This window comes from Sinocyclocheilus grahami, unplaced genomic scaffold (assembly GCF_001515645.1).
Source record: "Sinocyclocheilus grahami isolate Dianchi unplaced genomic scaffold, SAMN03320097.WGS_v1.1 scaffold218.1, whole genome shotgun sequence".
NCBI lineage: Eukaryota > Metazoa > Chordata > Actinopteri > Cypriniformes > Cyprinidae > Sinocyclocheilus > Sinocyclocheilus grahami.
The window spans coordinates 1,024,429-1,047,077 of NW_015505397.1; the positions used below are offsets into that span (position 1 = coordinate 1,024,429).

Genomic DNA, 22,649 nt, shown 5'->3' on the forward strand with positions numbered 1-22,649 from the left:
GGATAAAAGCGTCTGCTAAATGACTAAATGTAAACGTTAAAGAGCAATATAGAAAATGGCACGAATTGCGATCAAAGTAGTATATACTTTACATTAACGCAGAATCTTGCTAAAATATTAATACAATTATGTTTTGAACTGAACATCTAAAAATAGAAGGAAAGGAAAATAGTCAAAATCTAAATATAAACTATAATGCCACCCTTGTAATACAAGTACGATTCAGTGAGACTTGGTCATGCGCGCACACATATGCACAATAAAAACCTCTTAGCACAACTTGGGAGAAAAAGAGACTGTGTCTGCATGCCATTTCCTATCAAATATTTAAAAGTTATGATTTTGATATGGAAAAATTGTGAAAAATGTATAGTCACCAAAAATGCAATCGGTACAGTAAATTTCAACTAAAGCTGCTACCTTTTTAAACTTAGAAATAATAATAAAAAATAAAACAAAAATACAGTGCACAATATAAATGATAAAACCAGAAAAATAAATAAATAGATGATAAATAGATAGATAGATAGATAGATAGATAGATAGATAGATAGATAGATAGATAGATAGATAGATAGATAGATAGATAGATAGATAGATAGATAGACAGACACCAGCAAGTCATATTCATACCCATTCACACCAGCTCACCGGATCAAAAGAATCCTCATTATTCAGCTGTCCTCTTTGCGCATGCGTGAGTGTCTGTGTTAGATAGATAGATAGATAGATAGATAGATAGATAGATAGATAGATAGATAGATAGATAGATAGATAGATAGATAGATAGATAGATAGACAGACACCAGCAAGTCATATTCATACCCATTCACACCAGCTCACCGGATCAAAAGAATCCTCATTATTCAGCTGTCCTCTTTGCGCATGCGTGAGTGTCTGTGTTCCGCTGCTGTCCAGACTAATGATGCTCTCACTGCAAGGTCTGCCATATTTCAGATCACTCTTTCTGGAGTCAGTGGTTCTGCAAACCTCATAATTGTACACGTGCTGTAAAGTTCCTGTGCCCCCTACATCTGCGTAAAGAGGCGGATAATACGGAATAACTGGAAGATTCGCTCCAGATTTGTAAAACATCCGCTCGCGTCTCCATCTGTAGCATTTGACTGACAGTATGGCAATGATAGACACGATAAAGAGAAACGAAACTACAGCCAAGGCCAAGACCAGATAGAAAGTCAGGTTGTCGTTGTAGTCCTTGTCGTGCGGAGAGTCAGTGAACTCCGAGAGCACTTCAGGGAAGCTGTCCGCCACCGCCACGTTAACATTGACTGTAGCTGATCGAGAGGGCTTCCCGTTGTCCTCCACTACAACAGTGAGTCTTTGTTTCACAGCATCTTTATCTGTCACTTGGCGTACCCACTATCAGCACTAACGGACACTAAAGAGGAGACCGGCACTCCGTTAATCGATGTGTCATCCAGTATGTAAGATACACGGGCATTCTGGTTAAAATCTGCGTCTCTGGCTCTGACTGTGAATATGGAAAGACCCGGTGTGTTGTTTTCTTGAACAGAGGCCTCATATGAGCTCTTGTCAAAGACAGGCGCGTTATCATTCACATCTGATATCTGTAAGGAGAGAGTGACGCTGCTGGAGAGAGAGGGCACACCCTCATCCGTGCACGTCACACTGATGTTATACTCAGACTCGCGCTCTCGGTCTAAATCACCATCTGTGACTAAACTGAAGAAATTGGCATTCGTCGACCTCAAGGTAAAAGGAATGTTCTCATTAACTGAACACTGAACTTTCCCATTTTCTCCCGAATCAAGATCCTGAACATTTATCATTGTAACCACCGTCTCAGACGCTGGATTTTCAGCGATCACGTTTATTTTGGACATAATATTGATCACTGGCTTATTATCATTGATATCAATTACATCAACTATGATTTTACACGAATCAGTCAGACCACCATGATCACCCGCTTGAACGCTTATCTCATAATTGCGAGCATTTTCAAAGTCTATTACTCCGACCACTGTAACTTGACCAGTATCTTGATTTATGCCAAATAACTGTGGATCATCATCGTGCATGTTTGCAATAGAATACTCTATTTTACTATTTATTCCCTCGTCGGGGTCAGTTGCACTCACTGTTGACACCACAGTGTCTTTTGGCGCATTCTCTGTGACAGTCGCTTTATAAACTGACTGTAGGAAAACAGGAGCATTGTCGTTTACGTCTAAAACTGTAATGTGGATCTCTATACTGCCAGACAACTGAGGATCTCCCCCATCAATGGCTGTGAGCACTAATTTTATATCATGCTGTTTTTCACGATCTAAAGGCTTTTTTAGAACCATTTCGACATTTTTTCCGTCTCCTGGTTGATTTTTAAATTTAAGATTAAAATTATCAGTAGGTTTTAGCATATAGCTTTGAAGGCCGTTGATTCCCACATCGAGATCTATAGCAGGCTCTAACATAAATTTAGATCCTAAAACAGCTGCTTCGCTAATTCTAAAAACAATCATACTCTTTTTAAAACTAGGAGTGTTGTCATTAATATCTATTATTTCAATTGTAACGCTAAAAAATTCCATTGGGTTTTCAAGAATAATCTGTAAATGTAGTGCGCAAGGCGTTGTCTGTCCGCATAGCGCCTCTCGGTCTATTCTCTCTTTGATGAGGAGGACTCCTCTTTCTTTATTCAGCTCGATGTATTCAGCGCTGTCTCCTGTCTAAATACGCGCTTTCTCCGATTTCAGTCTCTTTAAATCTAAACCCAAATCCTGCACTATGTTTCCGACTAAAGAACCTTTCGCCATTTCCTCAGGAATGGAGTAACTGACCTGCCCGAGAGCCGAACTGAGAGAGAGAAACCAAATAGACAGCAGTACTTGCCGCTCCATTGTTCTGTCCGACATTTTACAGAAGACCACGGATGGAAGATTCAAGCAGAAAAAAAAAAATCCAAAAAGCTGGAGGAAATCATGTATAAATCCAAAGTGACGAGAGCTAACAAAAATGTCTGTAAGTCAATGAAAAGGATACTAAATACAGTATCTTCGTGATTTGTCTTCTCTCTTCTTTTCAGACTGTGCTCTCAGCTTCTGTCTCTCTCTAATAATATGGAGATGACGGGGGTGGAATTGCAGCAGATCTGCTCTTTAAACTCACATATTGACCAACAGCGGCACTAAGAGTTCAGTCTGATGAACTACAGAACATTTAAAATGAATAAACCTTTATCTGTGTCAGACACGTCTAATAAAAGCAGTGTACTGAACAAAGTAGTATAAAACTAGCAAATGTCCATTATAATACGAACATCTAAATGATTGTATTAGTTTGTGTAAATGAGATTTAAAGAAAAAAACTAAAACAAATACATTTATCGTTCCCTCAGTGTTTTGATCAAGCCCTATCCGCGTGTCCATTGATCAGAGAGACGGATACATATTTAAAATACAATTAAACACACACCAAGTATCTGAAAACGAATTAAAGTTTGTGTCGTTTAACTGTGATCAGAAGGATAGACAGACAAACTTCAGAAAAAAAAAACTAACTAAAAAACATGGTCTCCTCTAAAAAGATGCATCAGAATACATGAGGAAAATGACCGCTTTTCTGCATTTCAGGACCATGGTCAGCGAAGCTGAAGTTTCTCACTAAATGACAGACAAGTATAACAAGTCGTGCAGAAAAAAAGTTAGTCAAATAATAATTGAAAATGCCACCGCATGTTAAATCGCTAGTCTATATATCAGTGACAATGTTCCATATTCCCTCGGACTTAAAATTAATAAAATAAACTAATTAAAAAAACGAATATATATTAAAATAAATATATAAATAAAGGTCTGCTTGACGCATAACATTTTTATTTTTTTATTTTTTTGGCTGTACAAAAAAGAGATACTAATAAAAATAGAGAATAATAATTTGAGTAATAGAAATGCAGAAAATAGACAACTATAAAAACATAATATAAGATCAAAATACACCATTATTTACTTGTCAACTTCTTAAAATTACATAAACGATTTATTTCAGAAAACTAATCAGCGATACTGTCAACAGCTAAAGCAAAAATGATTAATTATGAGAAACAACGTCTTAAAATATAAATACAAATTAGCTGTAAATATATTTCTCACCTGATCGTCACAATCGTCAAAGTTCAGTCTCTCCCTTTGCGCATGCGTGAGTGTCTGTGTTCCGCTGCTGTCCAGACTAATGATGCTCTCACTACAAGGTCTGATGTATTTCAGATCACTCTTTCTGGAGTCAGTGGTTCTAAAGACAGGCGCGTTATCATTCACATCTGATATCTGTAAGGAGAGAGTGACGCTGCTGGAGAGAGAGGGCACGCCCTCATCCGTGCACGTCACACTGATGTTATACTCAGACTCGCGCTCTCGGTCTAAATCACCATCTGTGACTAAACTGAAGAATTTGTTGTTTGTTGACTTCAGCTTAAAAGGTATATTATCATTAATGGAGCACTGAACCTTTCCATTTTCACCAGAATCTGAGTCTTGAACATTCAGCATAGTCACAGCGGTGCCTGGTTTTGAATCCTCGGAAAGAGTGTTTGATTTTGACATTATATTAATTACTGGTTTGTTGTCATTCACATCAATTACATCAACAATGACTTTGCATGTGTCCGAGTGACGTCCGGGGTCTCTCGCCTGAACGTCAATTTGATAATGTTTAATTCGTTCATAGTCAGTATCGCCAGATAACCTTAACACTCCTTCATCTCTGTCTATTTCAAAGAGGTTAGTGGCGCCACCAGAAGATTTCGAAATATGATACTCTATTTTACCATTCTGTCCCTGGTCAGCATCTGATGCTTGAACTGCAGTTAAAATGGTACCCTTTGGAGAGTTTTCTGCAACGCTGGTCTTATAAACAGGCAGATAGCAAACTGGTGCGTTATCATTTGCGTCCTCAATTGTGATTACAATCGGAATTGTTCCAGACATTTGTGGGTTTCCCCCGTCCACAGCAGTAAGTAAAAGTGAAATGTGTTCTTGTTTTTCTCGATCTAAAGGTTTTTGTAGAATCATTTCAACATTTTTGCTACCATCCGGCATATCTTGAGTCTTTAGAATAAAATGATCGGCGGGATGTAAAAAATAACTCTGTACGCCGTTAAGGCCAACGTCATCATCCACGGCTGTCTCTAAAACAAATTTAGCTCCTGTCAGAGATGATTCACTTATATCAAATTTAATCTCTTTAACTGCAAAAACGGGAGAGTTGTCATTTACGTCTACAATCTCAATTGTTACACTATAAAACTCCATAGGATTTTCCAAGGTAATCTGTAAATGTAGCGCGCAAGGCGTTGTCTGTCCGCATAGCGCCTCTCGGTCTATTCTCTCTTTGATAAGGAGGACTCCTCTTTCTTTATTCAGCTCGATGTATTCAGCGATGTCTCCTGTATAAATACGCGCTTTACCCGATTTCAGTCTCTTTAAATCTAAACCCAAATCCTGCGCTATGTTTCCGACTAAAGAGCCTTTCGCCATTTCCTCAGGAATGGAGTAACTGACCTGCCCGAGAGCCGAGCTGAGAGAGAGAAACCAAATAAACAGCAGTACTTGCCGCTCCATTGTTCTGTCCGACATTTTACAGAAGACCACGGATTGAAGATTCAAGCAGAAAACAAATAAATCAATCCAATAAGCTGGAGGAAATGATGTATATATCCAAAGTGACAAGAACTAACAAAAGGGTATATAATTCCAGAAAAAAGGATTATAAATATAGTAAATCCTTGGTTGTCTTCTCTCTTCTTCTCAGACTGTGCTCTCAGCTTCTGTCTCTCTCTAATAATATGGAGATGATGGGGGTGGAACTGCAGCAGATCTGCTCTTTAAACTCACATATTGACCAACAGCGGCACTAAGAGTTCAGTCTGATGAACTACGGATAATTTAAAATGAATAAACCTTTATCTGTGTCAGACACGTTTAAGAAAAGCAATTTACTGAACAAAGTAGTATAAAACTAGCAAATGTTAATTATAATACGAACATCTAAGAGATAAAATGATTGTACGAGTTTGTGTAAATAAGATAAAAAAAAACCCTGAAACAAATACATTTATTTTTCCCTCAGTGTTTTGATCAAGCCCTATCCACGTGTCCATAGATCAGAGAGACAGGGAGACATATCTAAAATACAATTAAACACATACCAAGTATATGAAACCGAATTCAAGTTTGTGTCGTTTAACTGTGAACAGAATGATAGACAGACAAACTGCATGAAAAACAATACAAAACAAAAAAACACGGTCTGCTATAAAAAGATGCACCAGAATACACGAGGAAAATGACCGCCTCGTTGCATATCAGGACCATGGTCAGCGAAGCTGAAATTTCTCACTAAATGACAAAGACAAGCATAACAGTCGTGCAGAAAAAAGGAGTGCCTCGCTGGTTCAAGCGCGGTTCTCTTAGAAGTCGGGGTGTGTACGGCGTCGGTTGTGGCCGACAACAGCCCAAATAAACACCCCTTGTACATCAAAACGCCTCGTCCTTGTCTGAGAACGCAACAATATATTAAAATAAATATATAAATAAACTTCTATTTAACGAAGAATAGAAGAATGAAACTTCTATTTTCTATTTAATTATTTCTATTTTAAAAATAGAGAATAATAATTTGAGTAATAGAAATGCAGAAAATATACAACTATAAAAACTGGCCAAACTATAATATAAGATCAAAATACACCATTATTAATTGTCAACTTCTTAAATTTACAGAAATTAAATATAAAAAAAAACTAATCAGAAATTTTTTCTTATGAAAAACAATGTATTAAAATATCAATACAAATTAGCTGTAAAAATACTTCTCACCTGATCGTCACAATCGTCAAAGTTCAGTCTCTCCCTTTGCGCATGCGTGAGTGTCTGTGTTCCGCTGCTGTCCAGACTAATGATGCTCTCACTACAAGGTCTGATGTATTTCAGATCTTCTCAATAATTGAACAATCCATTTTACCGTTTTCTCCTGCATCTGGGTCTTGTGCGTTTATCACAGTTACAACAGTTCCAGAATTAGAGTTTTCTGATATTGTGGTTAATTTAGACATGATGTTGATCTGTGGTTTATTGTCATTTATATCAATCACATCCAGAAATATCTTACAAGAATCAGTCAGACCCCCGTCATCGCCCGCCTGTACATGAATTTGATAGTGGCGAGCTTTTTCGTAATCTATATTCCCTGTTACTCTCACCTCACCGTTTGTTTCGTTAATTTCAAACAACTCCGGAACATTGTCGAGGGTATTTGTAATAGCATATGCAATTTTGCCGTTAGATCCCTCATCCAAATCAGAAGCCCTCACCGTCGTCACAACTGTGCCTTTTAGAGCATTCTCGGTGATACTCGCTTTATATATTTCCTGCGTACAAACAGGCGCGTTGTCGTTGGCATCTAAAACAGTAATATGTATCTGCGCAGTACCGGACAATTGTGGATCACCTCCATCTATCGCTGTCAGAACCAGAGATAAATGCTCTTGCTTTTCACGATCAAGGGGCTTTTGAAGAACCATTTTTACCAGCTTACTACCGTCAGTTTGACTCTGTAATTTTAATGAAAAATGATCAGTGGGCGTTAATGTATAAATCTGAAGGCCGTTTATTTCTACGTCTAAATCCATCGCTCTCTCTAAAACAAAAACTGCCCCAGTCGCAGCTGACTCACTAATTCTGAATCTCATCTCAGTTCGTTTAAAAGATGGCGAATGGTCATTTACATCTGTAACTTCGACTGTAATGGAGTAAAACTCAATTGGATTTTCTAAAATAATCTGAAAATGTAGCGCGCAAGGCGTTGTCTGTCCGCATAGCGCCTCTCGGTCTATTCTCTCTTTGATGAGGAGGACTCCTCTTTCTTTATTCAGCTCGATGTATTCAGCGCTGTCTCCTGTATAAATACGCGCTTTACCCAATTTCAGTCTTTTTAAATCTAAACCCAAATCCTGCGCTATGTTTCCGACTAAAGAACCTTTCGCCATTTCCTCAGGAATGGAGTAACTGACCTGCCCGAGAGCCGAACTGAGAGAGAGAAACCAAATAAACAGCAGTACTTGCCGCGCCATTGTTCTGTCCGACATTTTGCAGAAGACCACGGATTGAAGATTCAAGCAGAAACCAAATAAATCAATCCAAGAAGCTGGAGGAAATTATGTATATATCCAAAGTGACAAGAACTAACAAAAGTGTATGACATTTCAGAAATAAGGATTATTAATACAGTATCTCCGTGATTTGTCTTCTCTCTCTTCCTCAGACTGTGCTCTCAGCTTCTGTCTCTCTAATAATATGGAGATGATGGGGGTGGAATTGCAGCAGATCTGCTCTTTAAACCCACATATTGACCAACAGCGGCACTACGAGTCCAGTCTGATGAACTACATAAATGACCAAATAGTTTTTTTTCTACACTACGAGACATGATTTCGAATTATTCCACGTTGTAAAAATAATTAAAATACAGCCGTTGCGATTGTCATTCAACATACAATTATCTAAAAATTAGTTATGATTGCAGGATTTCCTTCAAACAAATGATAAAAGTAACAAACAAACAAACAAATAAATAAATAAAGTGAATTAAATGAGATACTGAATTAGCACAAACGTAGATGTGCCCTTAACGGAATAGTAGAGAGAAACATGAAATATATAACTATGCACGAATGCGATCCTTTTCAATTCTAACATATTGGAAAGACGCAGAAGTTCTAAGATATGATCTAACGGACGGAGGTAAGGGGAAAAATAGGCCGAAGAATCAACCTTTCAGCACCACGGTCAGTTACTAAGATTGCATTTGAGTTTGCTTGTGTTCACAAGCATATTTGAAAGTTCCTCAAAACAGTCTTAAAAACACATTGTGGATTTAAAAACTATGAAATACGGATATAGCAGAAAAACCACTTAACAGAGTAGAAAGATTATTTCAGGCATTTCTGAAGACCGCAAATTGTCTAAAAGTAGCTACGCGAGATTCTCCAGATTATTTAAGAACCGATCAAATATTTGTACAATCATATAACTATTGTACATACACCTCACACACAATCTTGCATTAAAGCACTAAAGCTAAAACCAACGTAACAAAAATAAACACAGAAGCAGAAAACCCACATCAGATCCGTAACATTAACACGAAAATAAATAACAGGGAAATTCAAACTACAGCAAGGATGCCATCATGAAAACAACAGCCTGATTATGTGAGTTGCAACTTGCTTGTTATTGTATGTAAAACTGGAAACACTTAAGATGCATGTATGAACGGTTTGAATGCTTTTGCAGTAAAAAAAAATGTTGTAAACTGCTACACAAACTGGAAATAAAAATTCTCACCTGATCATCAAATTCTTCATTGATCAGTTTTCCTCTTTGCGCATGCATGAGTGTCTGTGTTCCGCTGCTGTCCAGACTAATGATGCTCTCACTGCAAGGTCTGATGTATTTCAGATCACTCTTTCTGGAGTCAGTGGTTCTGCAAACCTCATAATTGTACACGTGCTGTAAAGTTCCTGTGCCCCCTACGTCTGCGTAAAGAGGCGGATAATATGGAATAACTGGAAGATTCGCTCCAGATTTGTAAAACATCCGCTCGCGTCTCCATCTGTAGCATTTGACTGACAGTATGGCAATGATAGACACGATAAAGAGAAACGAAACTACAGCCAATGCCAAGACCAGATAGAAAGTCAGAGTGAAATCTTTGATCTGCTCGTAATCGAAAGATCGCAGTGCATGTATGACTCCACTATCAGCACTAACGGACACTAAAGAGGAGACCGGCACTCCGTTAACCGACGAGTCCTCCAATATGTAAGACACACGGGCATTCTGGTTAAAATCTGCGTCTCTGGCTCTGACTGTAAATATGGAAAGACCCGGTGTGTTGTTTTCTTGAACAGAGGCCTCATATGAGCTCTTGTCAAAGACAGGCGCGTTATCATTCACATCTGATATCTGTAAGGAGAGAGTGACGCTGCTGGAGAGAGAGGGCACGCCCTCATCCGTGCACGTCACACTGATGTTATACTCAGACTCGCGCTCTCGGTCTAAATCACCATCTGTGACTAAACTGAAGAAATTAGCATTTGTCGACTTCAAGGTAAAAGGAATGCTCCCAAGAATTGAACAATCAATTTTACCGTTTTCTCCTGCATCTGGGTCTTGTGCGTTTATCACAGTTACAACAGTTCCAAGATTAGAGTTTTCTGATATTGTGGTTAATTTAGACATGATGTTGATCTGTGGTTTATTGTCATTTATATCAATCACATCCAGAACGATCTTACAAGAATCAGTCAGACCCCCGTCATCGCCCGCCTGTACATGAATTTGATAGTGGCGAGCTTTTTCGTAATCTATATTCCCTGTTACTCTCACCTCACCGTTTGTTTCGTTAATTTCAAACAACTCCGGAACATTGTCGAGGGTATTTGTAATAGCATATGCAATTTTGCCGTTAGATCCCTCATCCAAATCAGAAGCCCTCACCGTCGTCACAACTGTGCCTTTTAGAGCATTCTCGGTGATACTCGCTTTATATATTTTATGCGTAAAAACAGGCGCATTATCGTTCACATCTAAAACCGTAATATGTATCTGCGCAGTACCAGACAATTGTGGATCGCCTCCATCTATCGCTGTCAGAACCAGAGATAAATGCTCTTGCTTTTCACGATCAAGAGGTTTCTGAAGAACCATTTCTACTAACTTACTACCGTCTGCCTGAGTCTGTAATTTTAATGAAAAGTTATCAGTGGGATTTAATATATAAGTCTGAAGGCCGTTTATTTCGACATCTAAGTCCATCGCTCTCTCTAAAACAAAAACTGCCCCAGTCGTAGCTGACTCACTAATTCTGAATATCATCTCAGCTCGTTTAAAAGATGGCGAATGGTCATTTATATCTGTAACTTCGACTGTAATGGAGTAAAACTCTATTGGATTTTCTAAAATAATCTGTAAATGTAGTGCGCAAGGCGTTGTCTGTCCGCATAGCGCCTCTCGGTCTATTCTCTCTTTGATAAGGAGGACTCCTCTTTCTTTATTCAGCTCGATGTATTCAGCGCTGTCTCCTGTATAAATACGCGCTTTACCCAATTTCAGTCTTTTTAAATCTAAACCCAAATCCTGCGCTATGTTCCCGACTAAAGAGCCTTTCGCCATTTCCTCAGGAATGGAGTAACTGACCTGCCCGAGAGCCGAACTGAGAGAAAGAAACCAAATAGACAGCAGTACTTGCCGCTCCATTGTTCTGTCCGACATTTTGCAGAGGACCATAGAGGGAATATTAAGGCAGATAACAAATCAATCCAAGAAGATGGAGGAAATGTATAAATCCAAAGTCACAAAAACTAAGAAAGTCTGTCATTCCAGAAGTATACTGAATAGAGTATCTCCGTGATTTGTCTTCTCTCTCTTCCTCAGAGTGTGCTCTCAGCTTCTGTCTCTCTCTAATAATATGGAGATGATGGGGGTGGAACTGCAGCAGATCTGCTCTTTAAAGTCACATATTGACCAACAGCGGCACTAAGAGTCCAGTCTCATGAACTACAAAAAAAAAATCAAAATAGATACATTTTTAGTTAAGTGTCAGACTTGTCTGAGAACATCAATTTGCTAAACAAAGTTCTTAAGTATAACACCAACAAATGTTTATCATTATACAAATATACTTCAAAAGAAAATGTGAGTTTTTGTAAATAAAGATTTAAGGTAAAAAAAGGAAACAAAATTCGTGTTGGCTCAAAGTTTTTTTTTATTTATTTATTTTTTTTTAGATCAGGTATCAACACTGATCAGACAAAGAGGGAGAAATAATTAAAATATAATTATCCACATAAATATCCAATCATAAATTAAATCCTGTCTAATTTAACTTTGAACAGGAGAAAAGTGCTGCGTTTCCCGGTAACGTTGTCTCTTAGCGCGCAACGAAGACTCTAAAGGTATACTTAATTAAGAATGTTTCAGGAAACACGTATTAATGATAAGGTAAGGTACAACTTAAGAACGACGTAGCGTTAAGTTGGTTTCGGGAAACGCAGCTCAGATCAATAAGCTGTTGAAAATCTCCAAAAGATCGTCTGCTATAAAGAGATACAGCTGAATAAATGAGGTAAATTTTCGCCGCAATTCAGGACCATGGACAAGGAAGCAAATGCAAACGTTGACTAGAGTTTCTCACTTCTTGACAAAAATAAGTTAAAGTACTGCGCAAAAACAAAAGAAAAAGAGTTGTAATTGTAAATAACCAACTGAATGACCCAGGATAATAATGTTAACGTGGAGACTGAATTACTAGACTTTATTTCAGCGTTCCATATACTGTAAGATTGATCTGAAAAAAAAAAGAATAAAAAGGAACTTCCACTTAATGTATGAAAGGGGGAAAAACCTGAAAATCTTTCTGAAACTGAAAAGTTAAGGAGTCGTTTTATTTTATGGCTGTACAGGAAAAGATGATATAATAACAACACACCACTAACAAGAGAGAAGACCTATTCGAAAAACAACAGCAAAAAAAAAAAGGCGAAAAAAAAGTCGAAACGTGAAAAAAAGTTCACTAAACTATAATAAAATACAACAGCATGTGATTGGTATCATATTCTGTTTAAATTATTTAAAAGTCAGTGTCTTAAAATTGCAGAAACTACTCATTTCAGAAGACCAGTGAAATTCAAGCAAATATGCGCAACGACGTTTTAAAAATCGCATAAACGAGCTGTAAAAAAAAACTATTCTCACCTTATCGTCACAATAATCAAAGTTCAGTCTCTCCCTTGCATGTATGAACGGTTTGAATGCTTTTGCAGTAAAAAAATGTTGTAAACTGCTACACAAACTGGAAATAAAAATGCTCATCTGATCATCAAATTCTTTATTGATTTCCTCTTTGCGCATGCGTGAGTGTCTGTGTCCCGCTGCTGTCCAGACTAATGATGCTCTCACTGCAAGGTCTGATGTATTTCAGATCACTCTTACTGGAGTCAGTGGCTCTGCAAACCTCATAATTGTACACGTGCTGTAAAGTTCCTGTGCCTGAAGGATGAAATAATCATATTTCTAAAGAACGGAAATGGTCTTAAAGTAGCAACACGAGATTCTTCAGATTATTTAAAAAACTGATAAAAGTATTTTTGAATCATATAACTATTGTACACCTCACAGTAAAATGATTACAAAAAAAAAGAAAAGAAAAATCACAACTATTACTTGATAAATTAATTTTTGTATATATTAAAGAAAGTGATTGAAAAATAAATAAATAAATGTGGGCAAGTTACATAAAGGAGGTCGAAGTATGCATACATGAGCAGGAAAAGCTCCCTCAACTGGAAATGGAACAAATCTTACATTAAAGCACTAAAGCGAATACCAAGGTAACAAAAAAAAAATACAAAAGAAGCAGAAAACCCACATTTGATCCGTAACATTAAAACAGTAATATAAATAGCAGGGAAATACTTCAAACAACAGCAGCAATGCCATCATGAAAACAACAGCCAAACTCGCTTGTTATTGTAAGTAAAATTGGAAACATTTAAGATATATATGTATGAACGGTTTGGATGCTTTTGCAGTCAAAATGGGTTGTAAGCTGCAACACAAACTGTAAATAAAATTCTCACCTGATCATCAAATTCTTCATTGATCAGTTTTCCTCTTTGCGCATGCGTGAGTGTCTGTGTCCCTCTGCTGTCCAGACTAATGATGCTCTCACTGCAAGGTCTGCCGTATTTCAGATCACTCTTACTGGAGTCAGTGGTTCTGCAAACCTCATAATTGTACACGTGCTGTAAAGTTCCTGTGCCCCCTACGTCTGCGTAAAGAGGCGGATAATACGGAATAACTGGAAGATTGGCTCCAGCTTTATAAAACATCCGCTCGCGTCTCCATCTGTAGCATTTGACTGACAGTATGGCAATGATAGACACGATGAAGAGAAACGAAACTACAGCCAAGGCCAAGACCAGATAGAAAGTCAGGTTGTCGTTGTAGTCCTTGTCGTGCGGAAAGTCAGTGAACTCCGAGAGCACTTCAGGGAAGCTGTCCGCCACCGCCACGTTAACATTGACTGTAGCTGATCGAGAGGGCTTCCCGTTGTCCTCCACTACAACAGTGAGTCTTTGTTTCACAGCATCTTTATCTGTCACTTGGCGCGGGCACACCCTCATCCGTGCACGTCACACTGATGTTATACTCAGACTCGCGCTCTCGGTCTAAATCACCATCTGTGACTAAACTGAAGAAATTGGCATTCGTCGACCTCAAGGTAAAAGGAATGTTCTCATTAACTGAACACTGAACTTTCCCATTTTCACCCGAATCAAGATCCTGAACATTTATCATTGTAACCACCGTCTCAGACGCTGGATTTTCAGCTATCACGTTTGTTTTGGACATAATGTTGATCACTGGCTTATTATCATTGATATCAATTACATCAACTATGATTTTACACGAATCAGTCAGACCACCATGATCACCCGCTTGAACGCTTATCTCGTAACTGCGAGCTTTTTCAAAGTCTATTACTCCGACCACTGTAACTTGACCAGTATCTTGATTTATGCCAAATAACTGCCTGGCATCATCCTGTCTGTTTGCAATAGAATACTCTATTTTACTATTTATTCCCTCGTCAGGGTCAGTTGCACTCACTGTTGACACTACAGTGTCTTTTGGCGCATTCTCTGTGACAGTCGCTTTATAAACTGACTGTAAGAAAACAGGAGCATTGTCGTTTACGTCTAAAACTGTAATGTGGATCTCTATACTGCCAGACAACTGAGGATCTCCCCCATCAATGGCTGTGAGCACTAATTTTATATCATGCTGTTTTTCACGATCTAAAGGCTTTTTTAGAACAATTTCGACATTTTTTCCATCTCCTGGTTGATTTTTAAATATAAGATTAAAATTATCAGTAGGTTTTAGCATATAGCTTTGAAGGCCGTTGATTCCCACATCGAGATCTATAGCAGGCTCTAACATAAATTTAGATCCTAAAACAGCAGATTCGCTAATTCTAAAAATAATTATACTCTTCTCAAAACTGGGAGTGTTGTCATTAATATCTATTATTTCAACGGTGATGCTAAAAAATTCCATTGGATTTTCAAGAATAATCTGAAAATGTAGCGCGCAAGGCGTTGTCTGTCCGCATAGCGCCTCTCGGTCTATTCTCTCTTTGATGAGGAGGACTCCTCTTTCTTTATTCAGCTCGATGTATTCAGCGCTGTCTCCTGTATAAATACGCGCTTTCCCCGATTTCAGTCTCTTTAAATCTAAACCAAAATCCTGCACTATGTTTCCGACTAAAGAACCTTTCGCCATTTCCTCAGGAATGGAGTAACTGACCTGCCCGAGAGCCGAACTGAGAGAGAGAAACCAAATAGACAGCAGTACTTGCCGCGCCATTGTTCTGTCCGACATTTTGCAGAAGACCACGGAAGGACGATTTAAGCAGAAACCAAATAAATCAATCCAAGAAGCTGGAGGAAATCATGTATATATCCAAAGTGACAAGAACTAACAAGAGTGTATGACATTTCAGAGATAAGGATTATTAATACAGTATCTCCGTAATTTATCTTCTCTCTCTTCCTCAGACTGTGCTCTCAGCTTCTGTCTCTCTAATAATATGGAGATGATGGGGGTGGAATTGCAGCAGATCTGCTCTTTAAACCCACATATTGACCAACAGCGGCACTAAGAGTCCAGTCTGATGAACTACAGAAATGACCAAATAGTTTTTTTTCTACACTACGAGACATGATTTCGAATTATTCCACATTGTAAAAATAATTAAAATACAGCCGTTGCGATTGTCATTCAACATACAATTATCTAAAAATTAGTTATGATTGCAGGATTTCCTTTAAACAAATGATAAAAGTAACAAACAAACAAACAAAAAAACAAACAAATAAATAAATCAATAAATCAATAAAGTTAATTAAATGAGATACTGAATTAGCACAGACTTAGATGTGCCCTTAACGGAATAGTAGAGAGAAACATGAAATATATAACTATGAACGAATGCGATACTTTTAAATTCTAACATATTGGAAAGACGCAGAAGTTCTGAGATATGATCTAACGGACGGAGGTAAGGGGGAAAAATAAGCCGAAGAATCAACCTTTCAGCACCACGGTCAGTTACTAAGATTGCATTTGAGTTCTGCTGGTGTTCACAAGCATATTTGAAAGTTCCTCAAAACAGTCTTAAAAACGCATTGTGGATTTAAAAACTATGAAATACGGATATAGCAGAAAAACCACTTAACAGAGTAGAAAGATTATTTCAGGCATTTCTGAAGACCGCAAATTGTCTAAAAGTAGCTACGCGAGATTCTCCAGATTATTTAACAAACGATCAAATATTTGTACAATCATATAACTATTGTACATACACCTCACACACAATCTTGCATTAAAGCACTAAAGCTAAAACCAACGTAACAAAATAAATACAGAAGCAGAAAACCCACATCAGATCCGTAACATTAACACAAAAAATAAATAACAGGGAAATTCAAACTACAGCAAGGATGCCATCATGAAAACAACAGCCTGATTATGTGAGTTGCAACTTGCTTGTTATTGTATGTAAAACTGGAAACACTTAAGATGCATGTATGAACGGTTTGAATGCTTTTGCAGTAAAAAAAAAATGGTGTAAGCTGCAACACAAACTGGAAATAAAAATTCTCACCTGATCATCAAATTCGTTATTGATCAGTTTTCCTCTTTGCGCATGCGTGAGTGTCTGTGTTCCGCTGCTGTCCAGACTAATGATGCTCTCACTGCAAGGTCTGATGTATTTCAGATCACTCTTTCTGGAGTCAGTGGTTCTGCAAACCTCATAATTGTACACGTGCTGTAAAGTTCCTGTGCCCCCTACGTCTGCGTAAAGAGGCGGATAATACGGAATAACTGGAAGATTCGCTCCAGATTTGTAAAACATCCGCTCGCGTCTCCATCTGTAGCATTTGACTGACAGTATGGCAATGATAGACACGATAAAGAGAAACGAAACTACAGCCAATGCCAAGACCAGATAGAAAGTCAGGTTGTCGTTGTAGTCCTTGTCGTGCGGAAAGTCAGTGAACTCTGAGAGCACTTCAGGGAAGCTGTCCGCCACCGCCACGTTAACATTGACTGTAGCTGATCGAGAGGGCTGCCCGTTGTCCTCCACTACAACAGTGAGTCTTTGTTTCACAGCATCTTTATCTGTCACTTGGCGTACAGTTCTTATTTCTCCATTCTGTAAGCCCACTTCAAACAGCGCTCTGTCTGTGGCCTTCTGCAGTTTATATGAGAGCCAGGCATTCTGTCCAGAGTCCACATCAACAGCCACCACTTTAGTCACCAGATAACCCACATCTGCCGAACGAGGCACTATTTCAGCCACCACAGAAGCGCCTGTCTGGACCGGATACAGAACCTGAGGCGCGTTGTCATTCTGGTCCTGAATCATTATTTTCACGCTCACGTTGCTGCTGTGAGGAGGAGAGCCTCCGTCCTGCGCTTTTACGCGGAACTGGAAATCTTTGATCTGCTCGTAATCGAAAGATCGTACTGCATGTATGACTCCACTATCAGCACTAACGGACACTAAAGATGAGACGGGCACTCCTTTAACCGACGAGTCCTCCAGCATGTAAGACACACGGGCATTCTGGTTAAAATCTGCGTCTCTGGCTCTGACTGTGAATATGGAAAGACCCGGTGTGTTGTTTTCTTGAACAGAGGCCTCATATGAGCTCTTGTCAAAGACAGGCGCGTTATCATTCACATCTGATATCTGTAAGGAGAGAGTGACGCTGCTGGAGAGAGAGGGCACGCCCTCATCCGAGCACGTCACACTGATGTTATACTCAGACTCGCGCTCTCGGTCTAAATCACCATCTGTAACTAAACTATAGAACCCATCGGGCGAAGATTGAATGACGAATGGAACATTTTCATTTAAGTGACAATTAACTTTGCCGCTTTCATTCGAGTCTAGGTCTTGAATATTTAATATTGCTAAAACATTGCCAGTTTTTGAATCCTCTGATATCTGGCTTGATTTTGAGATAATATTAATAGTGGGACTATTATCGTTTGTGTCAATAACGTCAACAATTATTTTACAGGAATCAGTATGACCGCCTTCATCTCGTGCCTGAACATCAATTTGATAATACTTACTTATTTCATAATCTATGCCCCCAATAAGCTTTACAACACCAGATTCAGGATCTATTTCAAAAATATCTGCCGCTTTGTCCGCAGTACTTGAAATGGAGAACGATATTCTACCATTTGCACCCTGGTCAGCATCAGAAGCACTAACTGTAGTTAAAACTGTGCCTTTTGGCGAATTTTCAGCTATGTTAGTTTTGTATACGGATTGTGAACACACAGGGGCGTTATCATTAGCATCTAAAACTGTAATATGTATCTTCATTGTACCAGACATTTGGGGTTCGCCTCCGTCGAATGCTGTTAAAAGTAAAGATATATGATCTTTCTTCTCTCGATCTAAGGGCGTTTGGAGAACCATTTCGACGGCTTTATTTCCATCGGGGAGATTCTGAAATTTTAAAACAAAATTATCTGTTGGCTCTAAAGAATAACTCTGCAGACCATTTCGACCGACGTCATGATCTATAGCCCTCTCCAAAATAAATCTGGCACCTGATGAAGACAATTCATTAATTTCAAATCTCATCTCAGCCTTACTAAACATTGGTGCATTGTCATTTATATCTGTGACCTCGACTGTAACGCGGTACAACTGCATTGGATTTTCGAAAATAATCTGAAAATGTAGCGCGCAAGGCGTTGTCTGTCCGCATAGCGCCTCTCGGTCTATTCTCTCTTTGATAAGGATGACTCCTCTTTCTTTATTCAGCTCGATGTATTCAACGTTGTCTCCTGTATAAATACGCGCTTTCCCCGATTTCAGTCTCTTTAAATCTAAACCTAAATCATGTGCTATGTTCCCGACTAAAGAGCCTTTCGCCATTTCCTCAGGAATGGAGTAACTGACCTGCCCGAGAGCCGAACTGAGAGAGAGAAACCAAATAAACAGCAGTACTTGCCGCTCCATTGTTCTGTCCGACATTTTTTCAGAAGACCACGGAAGAGAAGATTAAGGCAGAAAACAAATTAATCCAAAAAACTGGAGGAAATCATCAAAAAATCCAAAGTGAAAAGTGGTGATAAAAAGTCTGTAAATCCTAAAAATTATAATACATACATTATCTCTGGGATGTACCTTCTTTCTCCTTCTCAGACTGTGCTCTCAGCTTATGTCTCTCTCTAATAATATGGAGATGATGGTGGTGGAACTGCAGCAGATCTGCTCTCTAAACTGACATATTGACCAACAGCGGCACTGTGAGTTCAATCTGATGAACTACAGAATTTAATACACGTATACTTGTTATTCTTATTATTTCAGACATCTACCGTTCAAAAGGCGACAAATTAAACAACATAAAATATAAAAATTTCAGAAGTCAAAAAGATACATCATATAAAAATATATTAAATATATAAACTATAAATATATTACATAATACACATTTGGATTGCAATGAATGTCTCCGAGAAAAGCAATTGGTTAGTCTTTAAATTGTCATGTAAGCATTTTTTTTTAATTATAGAGGAAAAATAAAAACATTCACGAATACAAAAATACAAAATAACGTGTTTAAAACGTAAGCAATATGAGAAAACTATATTTCTCTAAGGGAGAAAAACGGACAGTCACAAAGAGGGACTAAAATATCCCACTGACAGTATTTCAGCACCATGGTCAGTGAATCAAGACACATTTTCTACACGATGGTTTCAAACAATTAATATATTACACATGTATCATATGATAACTATCTAAATAACAAACGACAAAATCAGATGTAGTTTCAATTTGTTGAGAATTACCTTACTTGGTACAAAAAAAGTGTTTACAGAAAAATACAAAAGCAACGGTTGACTTAAATAGATTTCATATATGTACACACACACACGAAAAAAAGAAGAAGAAAAAACTCTAATATATAACAAAATATACAGTAAATCTCACCTGATCATCGAAATCTTGATTGTTTTTTTCTCTTTGAGCACGCGTAAGTGTATGTGTCCCGCTGCTGTCCAGACTAATGATGCTCTCACTGCAAGGTCTGATGTATTTCAGATCACTCTTACTGGAGTCAGTGGTTCTGCAAACCTCATAATTGTACACGTGCTGTAACGTTCCTGTGCCCCCTACGTCTGCGTAAAGAGGCGGATAATATGGAATAACTGGAAGATTCGCTCCAGATTTGTAAAACATCCGCTCGCGTCTCCATCTGTAGCATTTGACTGACAGTATGGCAATGATAGACACGATGAAGAGAAACGAAACTACAGCCAAGGCCAAGACCAGATAGAAAGTCAGGTTGTCGTTGTAGTCCTTGTCGTGCGGAAAGTCAGTGAACTCCGAGAGCACTTCAGGGAAGCTGTCCGCCACCGCAACGTTAACATTGACTGTAGCTGATCGAGAGGGCTTCCCGTTGTCCTCCACTACAACAGTGAGTCTTTGTTTCACAGCATCTTTATCTGTCACTTGACGTACAGTTCTTATTTCTCCATTCTGTAAGCCCACTTCAAACAGCGCTCTGTCTGTGACCTTCTGCAGTTTATATGAGAGCCAGGCATTCTGACCAGAGTCCACATCAACAGCCACCACTTTAGTCACCAGATAACCCACATCTGCCGAACGAGGCACTATTTCAGCCACCACAGAAGCAGCTGACTGGACCGGATATAGAACCTGAGGCGCGTTGTCATTCTGGTCTTGAATCATTATTTTCACGCTCACGTTGCTGTTCAGAGGAGGATTTCCTCCATCCTGCGCTTTTACAACGAAACTAAGCTGTTTAATTTGCTCATAATCAAATGAACGAACTGCGTGTATTATGCCATTCTCGGAGTTTATGGACACGTAAGAGGAAATCGGCACACCAACAATTTGAGTATCTTCTAAAAAATACGACAATATGGAGTTTTGATTCCAGTCTAAATCTCTCGCAGTTACACTATATATGGACAGCCCTGGTTCGTTATTTTCAAGAATGTGTGTTGAATAGCTATTTCGATCGAAAACTGGCGCATTATCATTGATGTCAGAAACTTTGAGGCGTAGTGTTGTTGAGCTTGAGAGTGCAGGTGAACCTGAATCGGTCGCAATCACTGTTATATTATATTCTGACTGAGTTTCACGGTCAAGAAAAGCATCTGTGATCAAATTATAATAGTTCGAGAGGGACGATTTGATACTGAACGGGAGGTTTTTATCAATAGAACACATAACCTGTCCATTTCTTCCTGAGTCTGCGTCTTTTACATGAATTATTGCAATAGTAGTACTTGGAGGCGAATCTTCTGATATAGGGCTCGAGAGAGACATCACGTTTATCGCAGGTGCATTATCATTAATGTCAGTTACATCAATTATAAGTTTACTTGTGCTTGTCAGACCGCCTTGGTCTTTAGCCTTAACTCTTATTTCAAACCGCTTATCTTTCTCAAAATCAACACCACCTATAACAATTATCTGACCTGTATTCCCGTCAATGTTAAAAATGTCTTTAAATTGTTCTTTTATATCAGAAAACGAATAAAGTAATTGTCCGTTTGTACCACTATCTGCATCCGTCGCATTTACAGTGATTAGAGGAGTACCTTTTTCAGAATTTTCCATCACAGATGCCCTATAGACTGTCTGGTTAAAAACAGGTGCGTTGTCATTCACATCTAAAACAGTAACATCTATATTAACAGAGCCAGACCTCTGCGGGCTTCCGCCATCTACAGCGATTAGCTTCAGGGATAGATGAGGATGGTCCTCCCGGTCTAACGCTTTATCAAGAACCATCTCAACGTATTTACTGCCGTCTGGGTTTGAGTTTTGTTTAAGAACAAAATAATCATTTTGTGAGAGAATATAATTTTGCAAAGAATTCAGTTCTACGTCAGAGTCATACGCCCTTTCTAAAGCAAAACCCGAACCAAGAGCTGCCGATTCACTAATTTCAAAACTGATTTTATTATTTTCAAACACCGGAGAATTATCATTAACATCGGTGATTTCGACAGTAACCTGGTGCAGCTCCATTGGGTTCTCTAGAATAATCTCGAAGCTGAAGCTGCATGGCGTGATGTCGCCGCAAAGCTGTTCTCGGTCTATTCTCTCACTCACAACCAGAATCCCTTTGTCTGTTCTAAGCTCTGCGTACCGAGTGCTTTCTCCGGTCACGATACGCGCTCGACCCGTTCGAAGCCTTTTCAAATCCAGCCCCAGATCTTGTGCTACATTACCAATAAGCGAGCCTTTACTCATTTCTTCAGGAATGGAGTAGCGAATTTGAGAGATGGCAAAAGGAATGTAGCACGAGATGAAAAACAATACTTGCCACTGCGGTTGGAAGAAAACACGCCATCGAGTGCATCCATTTCGATAAAAATCCTTAACAGCCATACTGATTTTCAAGCAAGTTCACCATTAATATTCCAATATGATAGAGCAATATTCCAAGGCAGGATTACAAAAACGTT

General features: G+C 38.6%; 3 protein-coding genes and 1 pseudogene across 3 annotated transcripts; all 4 read right to left on the reverse strand.

Annotated features, from left to right (window-relative positions):
• Nucleotides 1-810: 810 nt before the first annotated feature.
• Nucleotides 811-3,085, reverse strand: LOC107596356 (protocadherin gamma-A11-like; annotated as a pseudogene).
• Nucleotides 3,086-4,037: 952 nt separating this feature from the next.
• LOC107596373 (protocadherin gamma-B1-like) lies at nt 4,038-5,901 on the reverse strand. Its single transcript, XM_016287097.1, has 2 exons — nt 4,134-5,901; nt 4,038-4,046 (listed from the first exon to the last, which is right to left on the reverse strand). Exons 1-2 carry the CDS (start codon nt 5,613-5,615, stop codon nt 4,038-4,040), a joined length of 1,491 nt encoding a protein of 496 aa, XP_016142583.1. The 5' UTR covers nt 5,616-5,901.
• Nucleotides 5,902-6,967: 1,066 nt separating this feature from the next.
• LOC107596374 (protocadherin beta-16-like) lies at nt 6,968-8,318 on the reverse strand. Its single transcript, XM_016287098.1, has one exon. It carries the CDS (start codon nt 8,123-8,125, stop codon nt 6,968-6,970), a length of 1,158 nt encoding a protein of 385 aa, XP_016142584.1. The 5' UTR covers nt 8,126-8,318.
• A 542-nt stretch (nt 8,319-8,860) lies between these two features.
• Nucleotides 8,861-11,585, reverse strand: LOC107596375 (protocadherin beta-16-like). The gene is made up of 2 exons (XM_016287099.1): nt 9,384-11,585; nt 8,861-8,893 (listed from the first exon to the last, which is right to left on the reverse strand). The coding sequence occupies exons 1-2, from the start codon at nt 11,325-11,327 to the stop codon at nt 8,861-8,863; spliced, it is 1,977 nt and encodes a 658-aa protein (XP_016142585.1). The 5' UTR covers nt 11,328-11,585.
• Nucleotides 11,586-22,649: the final 11,064 nt, after the last annotated feature.

Bases quoted from the DNA above. Each gene is read 5' to 3' on its own strand.
- LOC107596374 (XM_016287098.1), bottom strand. From the start codon at position 8,125: ATGTCGGACAGAACAATGGCGCGGCAAGTACTGCTGTTTATTTGGTTT.
- LOC107596373 (XM_016287097.1), bottom strand. From the start codon at position 5,615: ATGTCGGACAGAACAATGGAGCGGCAAGTACTGCTGTTTATTTGGTTT.
- LOC107596375 (XM_016287099.1), bottom strand. From the start codon at position 11,327: ATGGTCCTCTGCAAAATGTCGGACAGAACAATGGAGCGGCAAGTACTG. The intron at 8,894-9,383 runs GTGAGAATTTTT...TGTGTTTTTAAG, and splicing joins ATGAAGAATTTGATGATCAG to ACTGTTTTGAGGAACTTTCA.